Consider the following 21,646-nt stretch of genomic DNA (forward strand, 5'->3'; position numbering starts at 1 on the left):
GGCAAGACTCAGCTCTATTCTGGACCCTTCTCTGAAAGTCTGTGGAGGCATGGCCAGGGAAAGAAAGGGTGGTCCCTTCCTCACCCGCCAGAGAAAGCACCATGAGAAGGGGCTCCAGTGTGTGGTGCCTGCTGCCCCCTGCACAGTGCCCAGTTCAGCCTGGAAAGGCCGGTTCACCACCGAGGTCACTGCCTCTCTGCCTGGAAGGTGAAAAACGACCAGAGGACTCGCACCACTTCCTGGGCCCCATGGCTCTCCTGCAGCGCCGGGAAGCACAAGGCACATAAAAAGCTCCCCTTTACTCCAGTTCCTTCGTGCCTCCGTGTCCCCAGCCAGGGTCTTCTCTCAGGTCAGACTTTCTGTGAGCCTGGGGAGAATTCTCCTTATGAGCGCAACCCACGGGTGTGCAGGGAGTTGCAACCTCCGCTCCTTTGACGAGCCCTCTCCCCTCCAAGTCCGTGGTGGTCTCCGGCTACCCTTCCACCCTCTCCCATCCTGATCTAGTTCTGGACCCAAGCCACCCCATTCCGGTCAGCAAAGAGGCTCTGCTGTCCCCTACAGCGCGACCCGGACCAGCTGTTGGGGAGGGCACTGCCATTGTGTCTCTGCTCTGAGCCCCGTAGGGCGCCTGCCTGAGCCCGGTTCAATGAGCTCGGGGGCGCACGCTGAGAGTCTGCGGGTGGAATCCCTGTACCCCGACGTCCAAGGAAGGCTGTGGCCTACAGACCACCCGCGTGGTCTGCCCCAGGCTGAAGAAGACAGTGGCCACTAGTGCCGAGTACTGGATTTTCTGCTCCCCCTCAGCACCCAGCTCCGTGCTCTGCTTGGCTGCTGGGCTCTCAGGGAAGGGACACTATGGCCCCCACCCAGCCTCAGCCTCTTGCCTGGACACCCCACGGGTCCTCGGGACGTCCTGTAGCCACCACAGGGCTCGAGCAGTTTCGCCCAGGGGCACTGGGATTACTTCAGGCGACAGCACTGCCTTGGTCGTGGTGGGTCCGGCAGCACCTGCAGGGGGACAGGTGGTGACAGGGCCCGGGAATGACAGCCTCGCCCGCCTCGGGAGGAGCAGAGCTATGGGAACGCCAGAGGCCCCAGGGGCGGTGTTTGTTCTTATTAGAGACAGATGTGCCCCACCCCACCCCACCCCACCCCACCCGCCCCCGTCCCAGCCAGGACTGGGCGGCCCCTCTCCCACTGCAGGGCTGGGCGGGGAGGGTACCTGAGGGGCTCCTTGCCCGCTGCGCTCAGACTGAGAAGTTGGGGGGCGCAGGACAGCGCGGGTCCTCGCTGCCTCTTACCTCCCTCGGTTGCCCGAAGCAGTCCCAGCGGCCATTGCCCCCGCGGTGCGCTCATCTCAGAGGCAGAACAGCTTTAGGCTTGGACAGAAGCGCCTCGCCCAGGCTCCGGTTCTGCGCCCCCGGCCCGGTTCCCCTTACAGCTCTGGCTGGCCCACGGAGGGCGGCAGCCCGGGCGCGGAGATGCCTCTGGAAGATGGGTCGGGTGTGGGGTGTGGGGTGTGGTGGGAACGGGCAGCGGGGAGCAAGCCCGGAGCATGTGGGTGCCTGGGCAGCACCAGGAAAGTTCCCAGTCAGCCTCTGGCGAGACCAGAGCTGGAGTGGGTTGGGGGTGCGCTGAGGCTGAGACTGTGAGCTGAGCATCACTCTGCCTCCACCAGTGTCCCTGGTGTGAGCAGGGGCCTGTGATGGGCTGCTTTATCCACGGGTGGGATTCCGGGTGCTCCTGCAGGCGCACCTCCCCTAATGCACGCGCGCGCACACACACACACACACACACACACACACACACACACACAACTTGGGGCAGGGTTTGGGAACTCGTCCAGTACCCAGCCCCTCCCGGGTGGACACCCGGGGGACCCTGCAGAAGACCCCCGTTCTCACCCTAAGCAGCACACCAGGAACAGATCATCAAAGCCTCTGTGCTCCAGGCGTCTCACCAGGGACGAGTCCTCCTGCAGCCCACTCCCCTCCTGTGGGTAGCTGGCAGGCACTCTTTGGCCTGGAGCAGATCAGGAAGGCTCTGACCAGGCCCATGGAGGGACCACCCACCCTGACAAATCCCCCCTTCAGACACCAGGGATAGCAAAGCATGTCCCAGGAATAGGGTCGCTGCATCTTAAGGTGTCAGCATACAGGGATCTGGGGCCAAGCTCCTGACTTCTCCCCAGCCGGTATGCCCTGGGCCCCTTGTCCCCTGAGGCTCTGACCAGCTTTTCCCTTCCCCAGGACCACCAGTGTGCCTGCACAGTGCAACTGGTGCAGGCTGTGTGGCTTCCCCCACCCCAGCAAGCAGAGGGATCCTGGGGGGCAGAGGGGGAAGGCGCTCCCTAGCTCCTTCCCAGCACACCCTCAGGGTGGGAGAGAGACCCCACCTCCTCTAGACAAAGGCTGGCCATCACAGGACTGCTACAGGGGCCACAGGCCACACCAGTTGGTGGGGTGGCTGGGGGGTAAGGCTCCACCTGGGGATCCCAGACCTGACGGGCTCTGGCCAGGTCACTGCCAGCCTGGGCTTCCCCACCTGCAGGCTGGCACAGGGGAGAATGCAGCCATGATGCCTGGATCTGTTGGACAGGGAGCAGGGAAGGCCCCAGGAGGCAGCTGTGCCCTGCTCCTCACCCACTGGGCCCTGGGAAGGGTGCACTGGCCCTGGGGTGAGGAAGGTCTTAGAGCTGCACGAGCCTGGCAGCTGGGGTACGTCCCAGACCTCCACAGGCCACTCACTGCTCAGTAGCACCTCCACTTGTATATGTGAACTTTTCAGGAAAAGGAAACATTTACATTAATGCTACTACTTCGTGACAAAAACTGAGAAATACAAAAAAGCTATCTGTTAACACCACCGAAGCACGAATGACAAGTTGGTTGTTTGGGTGTTGTGTAAACAGCTAGTATATGAGCAGTTTGAGTATGTAACACTCAATACAGCTTGTTTTCATCTCATTGCAAAGTTACTTAGATGCCAAGAAAAATAGTTCAAAATACTGTATAAATTCTCCTACACATATATGGTACAAAACTATTCTCCTTCTCAAGGATTTTATATGCACTATGTTTAATGCGATGCGATTACATTGTTATTACATGTAAATAGTGCAGTAAACACATTTGTGCTATATGTGTTTTACATCATATACTTCTCATTCACAAAAGGGACAGATTGTTTTTTGCATATTGAACTAGAAGAGCAGTTAGAGGAAACGCTCGCTTGAATTCAGGGTCAACTACAGCAGCACCTGGAAAGGCAAAGAAAGAATTATGTTGTTTATCTAAAATACAAGTAAGTATAAGTGTTAAGGAGAATGAAAAATCCTACATGAGACAACAGTGCACAACAGGAGATTACCATTCGATGTAATTTGCCCACGGCTGCACCCTGACTTAACTGGTATTATGGCTAAGTATCAGAGCTTCTGGTTGTCTCATCCTTCATTCATTTAGTAACAAGGTAATATGACAAGCACTGAAGTTACAAGATGAAGATGACATGGTCCACCCCTGACCCATCATCTACTATAAATTGAAGGAACAGATGAACAGGCAATTTCCACTCAGTGTCATATATACCACACAAATACAAAACAGGACGTGACTGGAACACACAGAAAGGACATCTTGGCTCTGTGTCAATATTGTCCACTCTCTGGTGGAGGTGACATGCCTGAAGCACAAGGACAGAAGATGCCAGATAGAGGGAAGACGCAGATGCAAAGACTAGAGTGGGGGAGAACACTTGTGGAATGAGAAGTTGTCTAGTTCAGCCAGATGCGAGAGCAAAGAGGCAGACTCGGGCTCGAAGCAAGACATAAGGCTGAATTATTTGGCAAGAACTAACTTGATGTGGGTGTTTTATTCCATGCAAAGCAATTTGGAGTTTCTCCTGAGGGTACATGGTAAACCAATGACAAAGTCAATGACTGAAGATTTACATGTCACACAGCAGGTCACAGCTATATGAACTGAAATTGCCTCAGTAAGTATCACTAGATGAGTCTGGTTATTGGGCCTCATATCACTGGCAAAAACACGAGAAGTTGTCGAAGCCCAGTTTTTACTGTGCAGGCCGACAGTTCCATAAGGATGACAGAGCGAAGGAAGGGGACAGCCAGAAATAAAAAGAGATACATGGACTCTTGAGATATTTAAAAAGATACACAATGTGATAAATACTCAGGAAGAGATGTATTCTTCACTATGAATGTTTCTGCTTTCACCTTTTTCATTTGCTGTGCACAAGAATACATGTCATGCAGTATCTATTATCTGAACAGGGAAAGGGATGCCATTTACTCTTTACAGTTTATTCCACAAATCCATGATATCTAACTTGAATTAATACATTTGGCATCATACCGTCTTCTCGTTCTTCTCTAGTTAGCTTTTCCTGAAACTCCTGTTCCATCTGAAATACATCAAACCTTAGTTATAGTATTTAGGTTAAACAAGAGACTTTATTGTAGGAATGATACATAGGTTATCCAACGAGGCCCTTAAATAATGCCTTTAGAGACTACACCTAAGTGCAGAATGTGGAAATACAGACAAACAAACAAAACAAAACAAAACAAAACAAAAAACCCCACATAAATAAAATAAAATTAATTTATCCTCATTTTGTTTTTAAAGTATAGAGACCATCTGTATGTGATGCCATTTTAATTAATCTGACCAAAAGTACAATTGATATAGTTCTACTTAATATACATAATTTTACAAGGGAGATGTTTGACCTGATTGGTACAAAGAAGTTTAAACAGGTCAAGTCATATTTTACCATGAATGCGTTGCTTTGCAATCCTTAGAAAAACTGCCCTTTATAAAAGTTTCTTTTTTTGTTTTTACTTTCATGGTCTTTTCCTTAAAATGAGCTTTCCATTCTTGCACTTCTAGAAAATGAATCTTAATTATGTTCTAGGTTATCAGTTTTCAGTGTAGAACGTTAAAGACAAAATGCTGCAAGTGCTACTGTGATGTCAGATGCCAATTCTACCGGCAGAAAGAATAACCCAAACTATTTTCCTGTCTGTATTATGAGTGAAACATTTCTTTATTCATACGGACACAAAGATTTCAGAAAATCTGCTTGAAACAAGTATGGCTTACAGCCAGTTTTCAAATTCGGTTTCTGATACATGACCTTGTAGAATTAGAAAAAAGAAAAAGACTATATAATTCTTTATATGTAACCTTCTTTCCTTAGAAATCAGGCCCAATTTTCGAAATATTCAAGTAGTTATAGTTAGTGACTACTTAATTACGAAAGGTACGGGGATACTTCAAACTATATTACAAGTGTCCCCGTCTAGAGTGCTCTGACTTAAATGTTTCTTCTGAAAGCTATCCTCTCCCTGAATGTTCAAAGCAGGGCTTAAAATAACATCCAGAAGCTGTAGACACTGCAGTGACAAACACAATGTGACGCCCCACCCCTGTACAAATTCAGGGGGGGAGACAAATTTGTTGGCCATCATGATTTCCAATATCTGCAGAGACTGTTTCCATAACACCGTTTTGTCGATAGCTTGACAGACAGGGCTTATAACAGAATAATGTGACATCAACCTTACTAGACAGGCCTTGTGAAATCAGTAACTCAATACCAGATGAACGGAGAATCCTTCCATGAACCAGTTTTGTTACCGTTAATATACAATTTAAAATGCAAATCACATATTTACAAGACCTGAGTTAAGGAACTACCAATGTAGCATTATTACTATGTCCCCCCTAAAAAGCTCTTTTCCTAAATATTTCCTTCCGTGACCTTTATGTTGATTTCTAAGGTGAGGATTTTGTCCACACGGTGGAAGTAGCTTGAAGTCCAACATTAATAAGAGAACACGTCTGGGGTCTTATTTATCTTTTTCCATTTATCAAAAATATAGAAAGATGAGAAAACAATACACAGGAAGAGAATGCATCCGCAAACTTTAATGCAAAGGAGTTTTAACTAGAAGGGGCTTCTCAGAACTGGCAGTTCTCAGACTACGTCCCGTAGAAATCTCAGGTTCCACTGGGGACACCTGTGGGATTGCACAGCTTCTGAGTCTCCATCCCTCCGTTAGCTGGGCAGCTCTACTGGTCTCTGTTTTGTATAATAGAGTTGCAGACATGTTTTTTATTTATTTTTATTTTTTTTTATTTTTATTAAATTTATTGGGGTGACAATTGTTAGTAAAATTACATAGATTTCAGGTGTACAATTCTGTATTACATCACCTATAAATCCCATTGTGTGTTCATCACCCAGAGTCAGTTCTCCTTCCATCACCATATATTCGATCCCCCTTACCCTCATCATGTTTTTGTTTTTTTTTAAAGAACATCAGTAGTCTTTGAGTAAAAAATATTTTTCAATTCAAATTCACGGATTTAGTAAAAAAAATCCCTAATTTTACGTAAGAGGCAACCAAGGTTCGTAGAGATTATAGGTCTTCTGAGGTCACAAAACCGATAAGCTGCAGGCCAGGAATGGGCTATAAGGCTTCGTATTGAGTCTAGAAATCCATGCCAGCTACTTCCTCACATTCAGGAAAATTATATCAATTTCTAAGTATAACTCAGAGGAAATGAGTATGTAAAACTTTGTCATGTAGCTCAATAATGTTGAGGCACGAGAAACAAAATAGTAGCCTTCTAATTCAAGTACAAGCTTTAAAGTGACAAATAGAAATAAAGAAACAGATGAAGATCAGACCTCCTGTTAATAGCAGTCAATTCAATCAACTATAGAGCGTAAACATATCTAATCACGGAACAGGGAACGTATTGGAGAAAATCTTTAGTTAAACCGAGAAAGCTGAAATTGAGGAAATTCTTCCTTCAAAGAACTCTTCCATTCCTCCACATAAACTTGGTTGACCAACATCACCGAGCACAGGTATTGTCTATGTTGGGGGTGAACTGTAGGAAAATTTATAACACAAAACAGATTTCTCTTTACCATGTAGCGCACTTGTGCCCAACCTCACATCATCACACCTATATCATAAATCTTTCCAGGCATTCTGTAGTGATTTGGGACACTTATCTCTGGGTCTTGACAGGGTGGTGCTTTTTCATCTCTTATTCGGGCTTGCATGACTGGGCAACCCAATGCCTCACAAGGGATCAACGTCTGCCTTGGAACGCAGGCATTGAATTTCACATCAACCGTTTTTCAATTTATCCAGAAATACTAAAAACACCATACCTCCCTCCTACCAAAAATTAACTAACGGAAAAATTACCACAAGCATATTCTCGTGCATTGCTTCTGCCTTTACACTCTTGCATCTTCTGATTTCTCTGGTGATAACTAATGAGAACATTTTAAGCGTGCATCACACAAACGATTTACAGAAGCGTTGGACATTCACTTTCTTTTTGTACCCAGTGCTCAAGAAAACTTAGAACAGTTAAATGTGTATAACAATGCTTCCATCAGAAGGCAAATGGAACTCAGAATTAAAGGTCTGGAATCTGAGCTCTTCAAAGTGAAATTTCTCAAGATTCTTTTCAAATGAAACTGGAAGAATATAAACAAGACTACCTGGAGGAATTCACACTTTGAATATCATTGGAAAGTAAAGTACGCACACAAGTCAAAACAAAGAGTCAGAGAAAATCAACTAGCTCATTAATTTGCCTCCAAAATATAACTTTGATCCAGACAGGTTCATGTGCTTAGTAGGAGTGAAAATTCAATAAATAATATACTTTTGGAAAATGATGCTAGTAAGTGAACTTAACCTTTACCACTTAACCTGCACATTCTGGCACTTGGTAAATGTACTTTCTTGGTTAAGACCTTTGTTATTATCACTACAGGTGGTTTTGAGAAAAACTATTTTCTTCTAATCTTTCTACTCTACACAAAGGTATACATGTTAAATAGGGAAAGATTAACAGAGGCGTGAAAGGCAGTATAATTGACAAGGTGGCTAAAAATAAGGTGGTCTGCCTGCCCGAGGCTGTGTGCGGAACACTGAAAGGGCAGCTCCCACCTCCAGAGCCTTGGTAACACTGTTATAAGCTAAAGCCTGTGGAGCTGTTTGAGTGCCTTTTGATCACCAACCAGACTTCTTGTTCTCCCCTAGAGGGAGTTGCTCAAAATGATGCCTCAGTGCCAAAGGGTAAATTTCTCCTGGGTATTCAGAGTATTGTCCAAGTGTGGTGACAGCAAATGCTTGAAAATAGCTTTGTGGTATTTTAAAAATCTCTAACCTGGTTTACTAAGTATGTCTCAGTGCAGTCCTCAGGAATCTTCTTAGTGCAGCCATTGCAGAAGTCAGGATGTACTACCCGTGAAGCCGTCTGCATCGCTGATAGCCCTTTCTCTCTCTCTCCTACTTTGAATTACTCTTAGTCTGACATCCCCAGAGAAACATATGAACTAGTTTAGAACAGTGTTCAACCTATAGGTAGGTGTGCCCCAACACATTTTCAGTGTTAAAATGCTGTGTAATGGTAAATTCCACTTGCTATTCTCGCAACTTTAAAAAATGCAAGTCATGGTCGTCAAACGGCGGTGTGAGGTGAGCCTCTGCAAATCTCCCCTGGAATTTACAGCAAATGGAACAACTATAACGCCACAAAGGACTCCCTGCACAGCAGACAGGCAAGACTAAGAGGCCCACTACAGAATTCACCTAAAGGTCATAAAGGTGGGCGAGTCGCACCAGCCGGGCGGGGGAGGAGGGAAGGGAGAAGCACGGAGACGGAGCCCCGCAGGCACAGGACGCAGACCTAGCTCAGTGCTCCGAGCTCGCTGCCTCCCGGAGCTACCGCAGCTGCGGGAGAGGGAAGAACTCGGACTGCTAGGGCTCCGCTAGGGCTCCACAGGGCTGAGGGGGCAGCATATAACACGGCTGAACCCAGCGCTCACGGCAGAGACCTCGGAGAAAAGACTGAGGGAAGAAGGCTCAAAACAGTGGTTTAAGCCCTCACTGCCGAGCAGAGAATGGAATCCTGAGGCACTGAGACCAGCCGCCCCCTCCCCAACCTCCCAGAGCTCGCCCCGTCCCGACCTGCCCGGTGCTAAAAGCGGAACGGTAGCAGGGTCAGATCCAAAGAACAGAATATTTGCTGTTGAGAACTGTGGACCTCAGACACAAATTCGCAGCCCAACTAGTTCCGGCAAAGGGGAGGGAGCTGTGGAAGCAGGACCGGCTGTGGCGGTGGTCGCCACCATTGCTCTGGGCCACCTCTCACAACTCACCCCACCCCTGACCCCACCTCTCTGGGTGAATCCCTGCAGGAGTAAACAGAACTGCTGAACCACATGGGCTCTGAATCTGGTACAGGAAAAGCTTTGGAACTTCATAAGCTCTCCGCATACCCACAGGGACACTGCACCCTGTGACCCAGGCAAACTATTAACAGAGGAGAAGCCGTCACCCAAGGAATTCCCCCAATGTGTGAGAAGCTGGAATAGTGCAGAGAAAACATAGCACTACAGTGTGAGAGAGAAAAAAAGGCTGCAGTCGGAGAGAAAATAAAACAATTCTACCAACAAGTACTGGAAAACAAAAGAAAAACCTCTTCTGATCTACCTGTTGCAGAAGCCACTCCTGTAGATGTCTAGGAAGAGAAATAATAAATCAGTAATTGCCATGAGTAACCAAGGCAACAAGACAGCTCAGAAAGAAAGTGAAAAGTCTCCAGAAAAGGAACTTAAAGATATGGAAATATGTGACTTAAATGACAGAGAATTCAAGATTGTGGTTCTGAAAAAACTCAATGAGATGCAAGAAAACACAGAAAGGCAGTTTAATGAACTCAGAAACATTTTGAAAGAACAACATGAGCATTTTACAAAAAAGACTGAAATTTTAAAAAAGAACCAAATAGAATTTCTGGAGATTAAGAACTCAATAGAAGAAATTAAGAATGAAATAGCCAGCTTAGGTAGCAGAGTTGACCAGATGGAGGAAAGACTCTGTGACTTTGAAGATAGCAACCTGGAAATGACACGGATAGAAGAAGAAAGAGACTCGAGATTTAAAAGAAATGAAAGAACTCTACAGGAACTTTCTGACTCCATCAGAAAGAGCAATATAGGAATAATGGTCATACCAGAAGGAGAAGAAAGAGAGAAGGGAACAGAGAATATATTCAAACAAACTATCGATGAGAATTTCCCAAACTTGTGGACAGAACCGATCCTCGAATCCAAGAAGCAAATAGAACACCTAATTACCTCAATCCCAACAGGCCTTCTCCAAGGCACATTGCATTGAAGCTGTCTAAAATCAACGACAAAGAAAGAATCCTCAAGGCAGCCAGGGAAAAGAAGACGGTAGCCTACAAAGGAAAGCCTATTAGATTATCATCAGATTTTTCAGCAGAAACTCTACAAGCCAGGAGGCAGTGTAACCAAATCTTCAAACTATTGAAAGAGAGAAATTATGAGCCAAGAATAATATATCCAGCAAAGATATCCTTTAGATATGAAGGAGGAATCAAGACCTTTCCAGACATACAGAAGCTGAGGGAATTTTCTAATACACGACCTGCACTACAAGAAATACTAAAGGAGGCTATTTGACCACCATCAACGGGACAATTTGTGGTGACCAAAACGTAAAAATGGGGAGAGTGAAGGTCTCAACCGGAATATGGGAATGGAGAAAGTAAGCGTGCTGAAGAAAATGGAATACTCTAAATATCAAACTTTGTTTTACTCATTTTATGAGGCCAACATTACCCTGATACCAAAACCTGGTAAGGACAACACAAGAAAAGAAAACTGCAGACCAATATCTCTGATGAATACAGATGCAAAAATCCTAAACAAAATTCTAGCAAATCGAATGCAACAATGCATTAAAAAGATTGTCCATCATGACCAAGTGGGGTTCAGCCCCGGGGCACAAGGATGGTTCAACATCCTCAAATCCGTCAATGTGTTACATCACATAAACAAAATAAAGGACAACGATCATATGATTATATCAATTGATGCAGAAAAAGCATTTGACATGATACAACACCCATTTATGATTAAAACACTTAATAAAATAGGTATAGAAAGAAAATGTCTTAACATAACATAGGCCATATATGACAAACCCTCAGCTAATCTCATAATTAATGGTGAAAAAAATGAAGCCCTTTGCTCTACGTTGAGGAACACCACAGGGCTGTCCTCTATCACCTCTGCTTTTCAACATAGTGTTGGAAGTCCTTGCTAGAGCAATCAGGCAAGAGAAAGAAATAAAAGGCATCCAAATTGGGAATGAAGAAGTTAAATTGTCACTCTTTGCAGATGACATGATGCTATATATAGAAAACCCTAAAGACTCCACCAAAAAGCTGTAAGAAACAATCAACGAATATAGTAAAGTTGCCGGTGACAAAATCAACATACAAAAGTCCATTGCATTCCTATGTACTAACAATGAAATTTGAGAAAAAGAAATACAAAAAACAATTCCTTTTGCAATTGCAGCAAAAAGAATAAAATACCTAGGAATAAACTTAACCAAGGATGTGAAACACCTATATGCTGAAAACTACAAGACATTTTTAAAAGAAATAGAAGAAGACACAAAGAAATGGAAAGACATTCCGTGCTCATGGATTGGAAGAATCAACATAGTTAAAATGGCCATATTACCCAAAGCAATATACAGATTTAAAGCAATCCCCATCTAAATCCCAATGGTATTTTTTAAAGAAGTAGAACCAAACATTATCAGATTTGTTTGGAACCACAAAAGACTCCGAATAGCCAAAGCAATCTTCAGAAAAAAGAACAATGCTGGAGGTGTCACACTCCCTGACTTTAACTTGTACTACAGGGCTACAATAAACAAGACAGCATGGTATTGGCAGAAAAACAGACACATGGACCAATGGAATAGAATTGAGAACCCAGAAATAAAACCACATAAATATGGACAGATAAAGAAGCAAAAAACATGCAATGGAGAAAAGACAGCCTCTTCAATAAATGGTGCTGGCAGAATTGGATAGCCACGTGCGAAAGAATGAAACTGGACTGCTGTCTGTCACCATGTACGAAAATTAATTCAAAATAGATCAAAGACTTAAGCATAAGACCTGAAACAATAAACTGCATAGAAGAAAACCTAGGTAGTAAACTGTTGGACCTTGGGATCAAAGAGCACTTTATCTCTATATTATGTAAAATCATAACTTTTCTTGCATTCTTGCAGCTTTTCCTATCTGTCATCCTCCTCCCCTTCCATTGGACTCCAACCTTCTTTAAGGTGTGGCCTCAGACCCGTATTCTCACCACTGATTCTCTTCTTTTACATAAGCTTCTGACTTCCCATGCCATCAGTGCACTAAAACGTTTTTGAGGGTCCTCTCCTTCTGGAGCCCTTATCCTGCTTTACTTCTCAGCAGCAGCTGATAAGAATGCCTACATGCTTTCTATGGTCTCCTAACCCCAATTCAGTTGTAAACAGCAGCCCTGGTGGTCAGGCCTTGACCCTTTCTATTCCTCCTTTGAAATTCTCTCAGTTTCTTAAATCCCAATGCTGCCAACCTGATTCCCCATCTACAATTGCAGCCTTGACCCCTTTGCTAAGGTCATCTGTACTTTCCTTTCTTCCCTCTCATTCTCATGGCCAGTGTCCCCAACCACGCACTCAGAATCCATGACGTGCTGTGGATCAGCTCATCTTGTCCAATTGAGGTTCATTCCTATCAGTGTTACTTTGAGTGTAGTGTTATTTTTGGCTCTTGAGATGGTGACCAGCACTCTCCGTTCTGTTGGTCTCCTACAATGCAAATGTTTTTCACAAGCTGCAGTTTATCCACTCTTAGCCATGGGGTTTTTTTGTGTGTTTATTTTGAATAATTTTTTATTCCATAGAAACGTGACTTGACCTATGGAAGTCTTCTTCTGAAATGCCTTTCACATGTACACTCAACTATCTCATTTGCAGGCTTGAATAAGCTGGAGTTATCCCTTCTTCCCAGTCCAGATTCTTTCTCTCAACATTGTGCGGATCAAATACCTTAACCCAGGTAATGTTTCTCCAGGGGAGACTCACGACTTGAGAGCCTTCAAGCGAAGTGATGGTTATTGGCTGAATTGGTTGAAAGCTGTCATTATTCAATTTTGATTCACAGGGTAGAGCTTACGGCGGCTAATCATTCTATGTCAAGGTCCTACCTCATTCCTATAGGACCCTGCAGGCAGTCCCTCATTATTTTTGTATGAGCTTAATCAGTTGAGGTATGCTTACACATTTTTCAATTTTGTTGATTTTCGATATTATTTTATATGAATTTCAGGTGTATAGCACAGTGCTTAGATATTTATATAAGAAGTGAACCACTGACTTGTCTACAGCCACCTATCATTACACCTAGTCATGAGCACAGTGTTAACTATAAACTATATTCCCTATGCTTTACGTTATATCCGCATGACTATTTGGTGGCGACCCATTTGTACTCCTTAATCCCTTCACCTTTTTCACCCTGCTCCCACCTCCCTTCCCATCTATCATCAGATACATCTAGTACCATCCTGAGACCATGCACTGTCATTACAGTATTATTGACTACATTCCTTGTGTTATATACCCTACATCCCCATGACTACTTGTAACAACCAATGTGTACTTCGTAATGCCTTCCTGTTTTGCACCCTCTTCCTCAACCCCCTTTCGAGCTGGCAACCAGCAAAATGTTCTCTGTATCTATGAGTTTGTTACTGTCTATTTTGTTCTTGAAATTCCACCGATGAGCAAAATCACATTGCAAGTGTCTTTCTCTACGTGACATACCCCATTCAGCAGAATACCTACCAGGTCCCTCCATGCTGCCGCAGATGGCAAGAACCCATTCCCTTCCCCGGCCGAGCAATGTTCCATTGTATATATGTACCCCATGCATATATCGTTATCCATTCATCCATCCACGGACATCCAGGCTGCCTCCGTATGTGGGCTATTGTAAATAATGCTGCAATGACACGGAGGCACATGTCCCTTACAAGTAGCATTTGGGGTTTTATTGGATAAACCCCAGAAGAGGGATGACTGCGTCCTTCTTTGACTCTCGTTATAGCCTTTGTTTTAAAGTCTATTTTGTGGGGTGTAAGTATTCCTCTTAAAGCTTTTGTTGTTGTTTGTTTCTATTGACATGTAAATCTATGTTCCTTCCCTTTATCTTCAGTCTCTGTGACTTTCGATCTGAAATGAGTCTCTTGTAGGCAGCATACTCCTATGGAAGGGTTTTATTTTCGTACCCATTCAGCCACCCTATCTTCAGTTTGGAGCATTTAATCCATTTACATTGAAAGTAACGGTTGATAGATATATACTTGTTGGCACTGTATTATTCCCATTTTTAATTTTTTTTCCCTACCTTAAAAGTGTGCCTGTAAAATTTCTTGTAATAGTGGTTGGTGATGAGAAACTCCTTTAGTGCTTTTTGGTTTTTGTTATTGTTTCGGTTTTGTTTTTGTTTTGTTTTGTTTTGTCTGGGAAACCCTTTATTGGGTCTTTGATTCTAAATGACAGCTTTGCTGGGTCCAGGAATCTTGGTTGTGGACCTAGCCTTTCATCACTTGGAATATCTGTAGCCACTCCCTTCTGGCCTGCAGAGCTTCTTTTCAGAAATCAGCTGAGAGTCTTGTGGGGGCTCCCTTTTAGAATACTAATTGCTTTTCTCTTGCTGCATTTAACATTCTTTCTTTGACTTTAAACATTGGCATTTTAACTATGATGTGTCCTGGTGTTGTCCTCTTCAGGCTCATGTTGTTTGGGACTCTGCACTTCCTGGGTTCCTATGTCTATTTCCTTCACCAATTATCTTGGTTATTTCAGTCATTATTCCTTCAAATAGGTTTTCAATTCCTTCCATTCTCTCTTCTCCTCCTGGTACCTCTCGGATGTGAATGTTAATGAGCTGGATGTTGTCCATGAGGCCCCTTGACTATGCTCACTGTTGGATTTTTTTTTCTTTCTTTTTTTTTCTTTCTGCTGTTCTGATGAGCTGTTTTCTGTTACCTTATGTCTAAATGACTGATGAAGTACCTCTGCTTCATCTAATCTACTATTGATTCCCTCTCAGGTATTCTTCTTTCAGTTACTGTATCTTCATTTCTGACTAATTCTTTTTTATGTTTTCGATCTCCATTTTAATGTCTCTATCTCTTTGTTGTTGTTCTCCCTGAGGTCATTGAGCATCCTTATAAACCGTGCTTTGAACTCTGCATCTGGTAGATTGTCTCCATCTTGTTCAGGTTTTTTCTGGAGGTTGTACCCTTCTTTCATTTGACACATGTTTCTTTAACTCCCAAATTTTGGCTGACTCCCCATATTTGTTTCCATGTATAAGGTTGGGCGGCTATGTCTCCCAGTCCTACTAGAGTGGCCTTATCTATTAGGTGTCCTGTGGGGCTCAGTGGCGCATTCTCCGTTTTCACTAGAGCTGGATGCTGGAAGGAGGTCCTCTGTGTGGACTGCGTGTGATCTCCTGTTGTAGTTCAGCCCTGGTGGTTGTTTGCATGTCAAAGGGAGGGATTGACCCTAGGACTGATGGGTTGTGAGGACTGGCTGTGACCATAGTGGAGGAGCTGTTGTGCAGGGGTGACCCCACAGAGCAGGATTTGCTTCAGCAGGGCTCTGGTGCCTACACAGGGCGCCCTTTCGGTGTGTCTTTTTGTCGGCAACTTGGTGATGCTGCCGCTCAATCTGACTATCCTGCCCTGAGGACGTCTGGGAGGGGCCCCACCACAGTCCAAGTTCAGCGGCAGCCTCGCCCTGCCTGGGGCCACCTGGCTTGTGCCACAGAGCAGTCTGCAGATGGCCACCGCATGCTCTGCGTATGGATGGGCTTTGAGAATTCAAGTTGTGAACAGAGGCCAGGTGCCGCAGCTGCTTCAGAAGTAAAGGATATGCTGAATGCAGATGCTGCTTGTTTGGGTTCGTGAACCTTTGAGAGATTTGACGAATGTCAGTAGCATGAAAAAGACATGTCGTTTTTGTGGAAAGACACTGCTTGGGGCTTCGGTGGGCCTGCATGGTGGGTGGTGTGGGGTCTTAGGGAATCACCAGGGAAGGACTGCACAGTGTTATTCAGGTTGAGGAGACTCAGATGTGTCGGCCACCCAGATCTGCATGCAGAAGGGTGAAGGATCAGGAAAGAAACTAAGGATTCTCCCAGTACCTCTGTCTCAGACAAAGCTGCCCCTCCAGCCTTTGCTTTGAGGCCAGACAACCCCTTATGGCCCTGGCATCTTTTGAGCTGCTGCTCCAGGCTGGAGCTCAGAACAAGTGAGCCCGTCAGTGAGTAAGTCTCTGCCCAAGCCCTGTAAGAGGATGGCCTGGGACTCTAGTCATCCTCCTCACCCAACCACAATGTCCACTGGTTTTCACGGCCAGAAGTAATGGGGACATCTCTCTTTGATACTGGAACCATGGGCTAGGGAGCATAGTGTGGGGTGGGACCCTTCGCTCTTTCACCACATGTTCGTCATAACCAACATATCCCTCCTGATGTTTTTAACAGTCACATTGGGCAGTGGGACCAGCCTGTTCCATTTTGTTGCCTCTCCTACCAGTCTCGAGGTAATTTTTTCTACATATCCTTAGAGGTAGAACTTTGGTTCCGCTGTACTTCAGGTCATTCTCAGTGGTGACAGTTCTGTAGTTTAATTGTAATTTCAATGTGGTCATGAGAGGAGGCAAGCACAACATTTACCTACTCTTCCATGTGGACCACAAATCCCCAATTTTTTTGTTGGGGGTATATTGGGGGACAGTGTATTTTTCTAGGACCCATCAGCTACGTGTCAATTAGTTGCCTTCCAATCTTGTTGTGGGAGGTGCAGCCCATCTCCAAGTGAAGTCATCATTCTCAATCTCGTTGTGGAGGGCGCAGCTACTGGTGCATGTGGGACTCGAACCAGCAACTTGGAGTTATGAGCGTTGCACTCTAACCACTAAGCCAACCGGGCATCCACCCGTGGCTCAGCTCCATGCTGAAATCATTGTTTCTCACTTGTTCATGTGGGAATCGAACTGGTGACCTTGGTGTCACGAGCACCGCTCTCCAACCACTGAATTCCCAAATTTTTAATTATCAAGTCACTCCTCAATAGATTTCTCTTTAAAAAAGTAAAGTCACAACTTCCGACACTCGCATTCACGGAAGGCTCCTTATCAACCTATTGTCACGTCATTTGTATGAAAAGTACACTACCACAATGTCACTAAGGTATACGAAGTCCAGACAGTTTTTAAGTTTCTTCAGCCACAGGCAGACCCATGAACATAATCTTCTCTTTCCCTGGATAGGCATGTCTGTCTAAAGCACTTGCACAGACCTGGCCACTGTGCCTGAAAGACACCAGCTGGTAGGTGCATCCACCTCAGCAGTCCACCTCAGGGTTCACAGTACAATCTTCTGATTGGAAATCCTAGGCTGCCTCTCCTACAGGGCACAGGAGGATGGCAGGCGAATGTCGTTCTGCTTAGGAAACAGTGGTATGGGTTTCACTATCTATCAGGAAATCGTCATCCTGGATGACACATCAATCTTTCCTGAGACCAGATTGTTACATCTTCGAAAGTCTGATAACGCAAGTGAATGAAAATCTTAGTTGCTAAACTTGCAATGCTAGGAGCATTATGTTACTATGTAAGGCCCCGCTTGAACAGCCGTGTCTACTTTCTCACTGCCATCTCTTTTCTTTTTGAAAATCCAACAAAGAGAAATGTACTTTTCAGGAAACACGTGCATAATGAACTCGCATTCATTCTTGATGAAGGAAACAAATTAGACTACGATAAGGAATTCATTTTCCAAGTCTCACTGAAGAGTTTAGATTATAAGAGAAACTCAGCATTCTAGATGAAGTCATTACTCAGATTTCTGGACTCAAACAACATCTGTAGTGCAGTGTGAACGGCAGCACTAGTGACAATAGCCAAAAGCTGGGAAATCCCAGATGTTGGAGAAACGAATGGAGAAACACATTGTCGTATACATCAAATACTGCTTTTAGACTATCACAATCTCTTTCTACTAAAATCTTACTACAGAATTCATTAATTTTATGAACTCAGACGCTTACCCCTGTAAAGACGATTTACATTACTGTCAACAAGGACTGTCAATATGACAGTTTTCTGATTGTGCAAAATAGTCTTAGGTGCTACTACTACCAAAGTGAACATTCCCTTAGTATGACAGAAACCAGGAGATTGACTTACTGAACTTATACGTAAGAGGATTCTCTGAAGCTGTTCAACTATGCCGGCTTCCTTTGCGGTTGTCACTTGGAAATCCATATTTTCATTTTCTAGCCTAAAATGTATATTTGGAAATAATTATTTTCACATATTGATTAAAAACATACCACATAATCTCTGGACAAACATCTGAAGTTCCAATTGTGTAAAATCTTACAATTTGAAAAGCACATGATTGAGCAAGTGTGCAATCTTTGTAGTGTTCTGTGGATAATGTGTAAGATTTAGAGATAATAATATACACCAATTATGCTCTTCAAAGTAGCTCAAAGCTAAAATTTTAACCAACGTAAACACTCATGAATTTATTATTATAACTGATGTAATTCTCATGCTCTACTACACGTCCACTTCATAACTATTCAAGTGACTGTCTGTGCTGCTGTAAATCATACTTTGGCACAGGATCTTGCATCTTCTCTGCACGTCTTGAGTCCTCTGCATGTTGATCTCGTGCTTCTTGGAACTACAATACAGAAGAAATTAGGTTTAACTATTGAAGATCTAGTACAAATCTACCTCTTTGTGTTACTGAAATTTGATTGGCACACAACCACACTCCTTCATCTACATTTGGTTTATGGCTACTTCCCGTTGTAACAGCAGAGCTCAGTTGTGAGAACAGAGACCTTATGGCCTACAAAGTCTAACACGATGTATTCCAAGCACCCCACCAATTCTAATATCAAACACTCACCTTTGGGAACGACCATGGTCATTGCTGTGATAATGAGAGTAAACAGGCTGCTCTGGGGACAGCCAGATATTTATTGGACTAGTTTAGGGGCGGTGTCTACCTAGGAGCCACAATGCCTGTGTTTGAATCTCAAGGCCACCAGTTCTTAGCTGTGTGACCTTGAGCAACGTACTGAAAATTTCTGGGTCTCAGTTTCTTCATCTGTAAAATGGAGATAATAATGGCATTGACCTCACTGGGTGTTGGGAATATTAAATTAGGGAGTACACGTAAAGTAGTTAGAAGAAGACGTGGCACGTAGTAAAATGGAAGGGTTTGAAATTAGCATTATTATTGTCACTGGTTTTAATATTCTGATAAAATATGAGATTTTGTACAGACGGTATGCCAATGGAAGTGGTCTCTTACACAAGTTACACTGAAATCCTTCTTCATACGATTGGCAACGGCAGCAATTGGGGAGCGTGAGGCCCAGAATAGAGCCCCCATCCTTCATAAAACTTTTACCAATACCACTAGCTAGCTGTAGTTTTTGTCTGCTTGTAATAATTTGTCAGTTATTTTGTGCTGAGACAAGTAAAGAGTTAACAGGTGCAGGCTTGTGAGCTGGCAGGAGCGAGCTTAATCATTAACTGCTTGGCTCTGAAGGCGCTGGCCAGCACTGCACCTGCAAGCTGACAAGCGCCTTACATCCATCACAGGTGCGAGGAGAACAGTTCCCAGTCAAAGAGCAGCACTGTGCAAGCAGACATCCATCACAGATGGGAACAGGACAGTTCCTGGGAGAAGACAATTGTAATGGCAGCCCCCCTGAAGCTGACAATCATCCTACACGCTGCATGGAAAAATATAAAACCCCAGCACAACTTCTCCTCGGTGCATCTGTCTCCAACGGGCTCTGCCCTGGCAAAATTCCTTTTGCCAGTATTTCTCTTACCCTCTGTCTCAGCAGTTCTCTCTGTCAGACTGTCCTGGCCAGTTCCAGTAGAAAACTGTCTCTCTGCCTGACTTTCAATAAATGCTGTCTCACTTTGCAGAGTCTTGTGAATACTTTCTCATTCTGAGAACGACCATGAGTTACTTCTACACCAATACACTTCGTTCTGGACTGTTCAGTGGGCAAAGACCACGGACTATAATGCAGAAACCACCTCGGGACTGAGCGTACAGTGCACATGACCATGAGAGGCAGGGTAAAGCCACTGACATGGAAAGAATGGACTCTAGTGCTAAATCCAACTTCCCAGATCACTTCATTCGCAGCGAATGTGTATGCTGGGCTGCGTTCCCAAGTGCTCTGAGAAGCAGATGAAAGCAACATGCTCGGGCGCATCAGAAAAGCCGTCCCCAGATCTTCCAGTTACTCACGTGCTGTCAATCTCTGCACATCCCAGTGCGACTGAGGAGTGAAGAGAGGCCGGTGTCCTGTTCTTTTTTTTACACATGGGAGCACTGAGCGTTTGATTGAATAATTCTCTATTAGATTAAGTGCTTTATTTTCTATTTAACTGTTTAAGATACGTTTTCAATAAAAGCTTAACTATATCCATGTCTCCAAGAGGAAAGTATCGGTGTGGTTTAGAATATTTGATTTTATCCTATCTACTGTTCAGCGGATATTTTCAATTTATACAAGGATAGGAGCCATGATATCAAATACTATTTCCCGTTAGACAAATTCATACTGTAAAAGACAAGATATCGCTCATGAAGAAAATTTTAACAATGTGAAATTCAGGGCTAGATTGCTCTGCACAGACTGGCTGACAAGTGCTGAGGAGAATGATCTCAGTGAGAGTTCGAGCAGCCACAGGAAGCTTCACGGAGAAGAGAGCGTGGGAGCCGGGCGTCCCGGGGCAGGGGAATAAAACATAGGCTCCCACCGTAACTTGCAAACTGATGTTCACAGCAGAATTATTAATAGCCAAAAAGTGGAAACAACACAACGTTCCATCAACTGATGAACGGATACGTATTTTATCCACAAAGTGAAGTAACGTTGGGCAATAAGCAGAAATCACATATTGACATGGGTTATAACAGGGTTGGGCCCTGGAAACGTGATATTAAGTGAAAGAAGCGAGACATAGAGGAACTCAGATTGTGTGATTTACATGAAATATCGGAATAGGCAAATCTTTAAATACAGAAAGTAGATTGGTGGTTGTCTGGGGCCACGGGACATGGGAAGCTGGGGGTGACAGCTCAGTGATGCGGGGCTTCTTTTGGGGGTGATGGAAATGTTCTATAATTGACTGTGGTGATAGTTGCATGACTCTCTGAATCTCTGCACGAGATTCTGAATCGTACATTTTAAATGGGCGAATTATGTAATATGTGAATTACGGCCTGATAAAGTCGGTTTTTTTGTTGTTTTTTTAATCCAATAGTGGATGTAGATCTCGTCTATTGTGGGTGTGCAGGCCTCAATGATCTACATATTCCCATACTTTTACAATATTTTAAAATGGAAAGAAAATTAAGGAAATGCTGACTTTGTTGGTTTGTATCATGACCTTTCTGTACAAGTTAGCCTGATATCCATGAAATATATACAGATTCTATAACCATTCACAAATGTGGCAATAATAAGATAATTTTCCGTATTGTTCTATTAAACATTGTCCTCTGATTGTAAATGGATGCCTCATCATGGTAATGGAAGTATCACTACAAAATACTGTTTGGTAGAAAAAAAAAGT

At 44.0% G+C, this 21,646-nt stretch overlaps 1 protein-coding gene across 1 annotated transcript in view; it reads right to left on the minus strand.

Annotated features, from left to right (window-relative positions):
* Positions 1-2,030: 2,030 nt before the first annotated feature.
* LOC148759255 (ankyrin repeat domain-containing protein 26-like) overlaps positions 2,031-21,646 on the minus strand; it is a 28,891-nt gene continuing 9,275 nt past the window's right edge. The window contains exons 5-8 of the mRNA XM_088789332.1: positions 18,643-18,713; positions 18,209-18,302; positions 4,377-4,425; positions 2,031-3,259 (exon numbers count right to left, since the gene is read on the minus strand). Coding sequence (XP_088645458.1) covers positions 3,168-3,259; positions 4,377-4,425; positions 18,209-18,302; positions 18,643-18,713 — 306 coding nt within the window. The 3' untranslated portion in view covers positions 2,031-3,167. The remainder of the gene's footprint in view (positions 3,260-4,376; positions 4,426-18,208; positions 18,303-18,642; positions 18,714-21,646) is intronic.

This window comes from Rhinolophus sinicus, chromosome 1, assembly GCF_057876585.1.
Source record: "Rhinolophus sinicus isolate RSI-liver-muscle chromosome 1, RSI-T2T, whole genome shotgun sequence".
Lineage (NCBI taxonomy): Eukaryota > Metazoa > Chordata > Mammalia > Chiroptera > Rhinolophidae > Rhinolophus > Rhinolophus sinicus.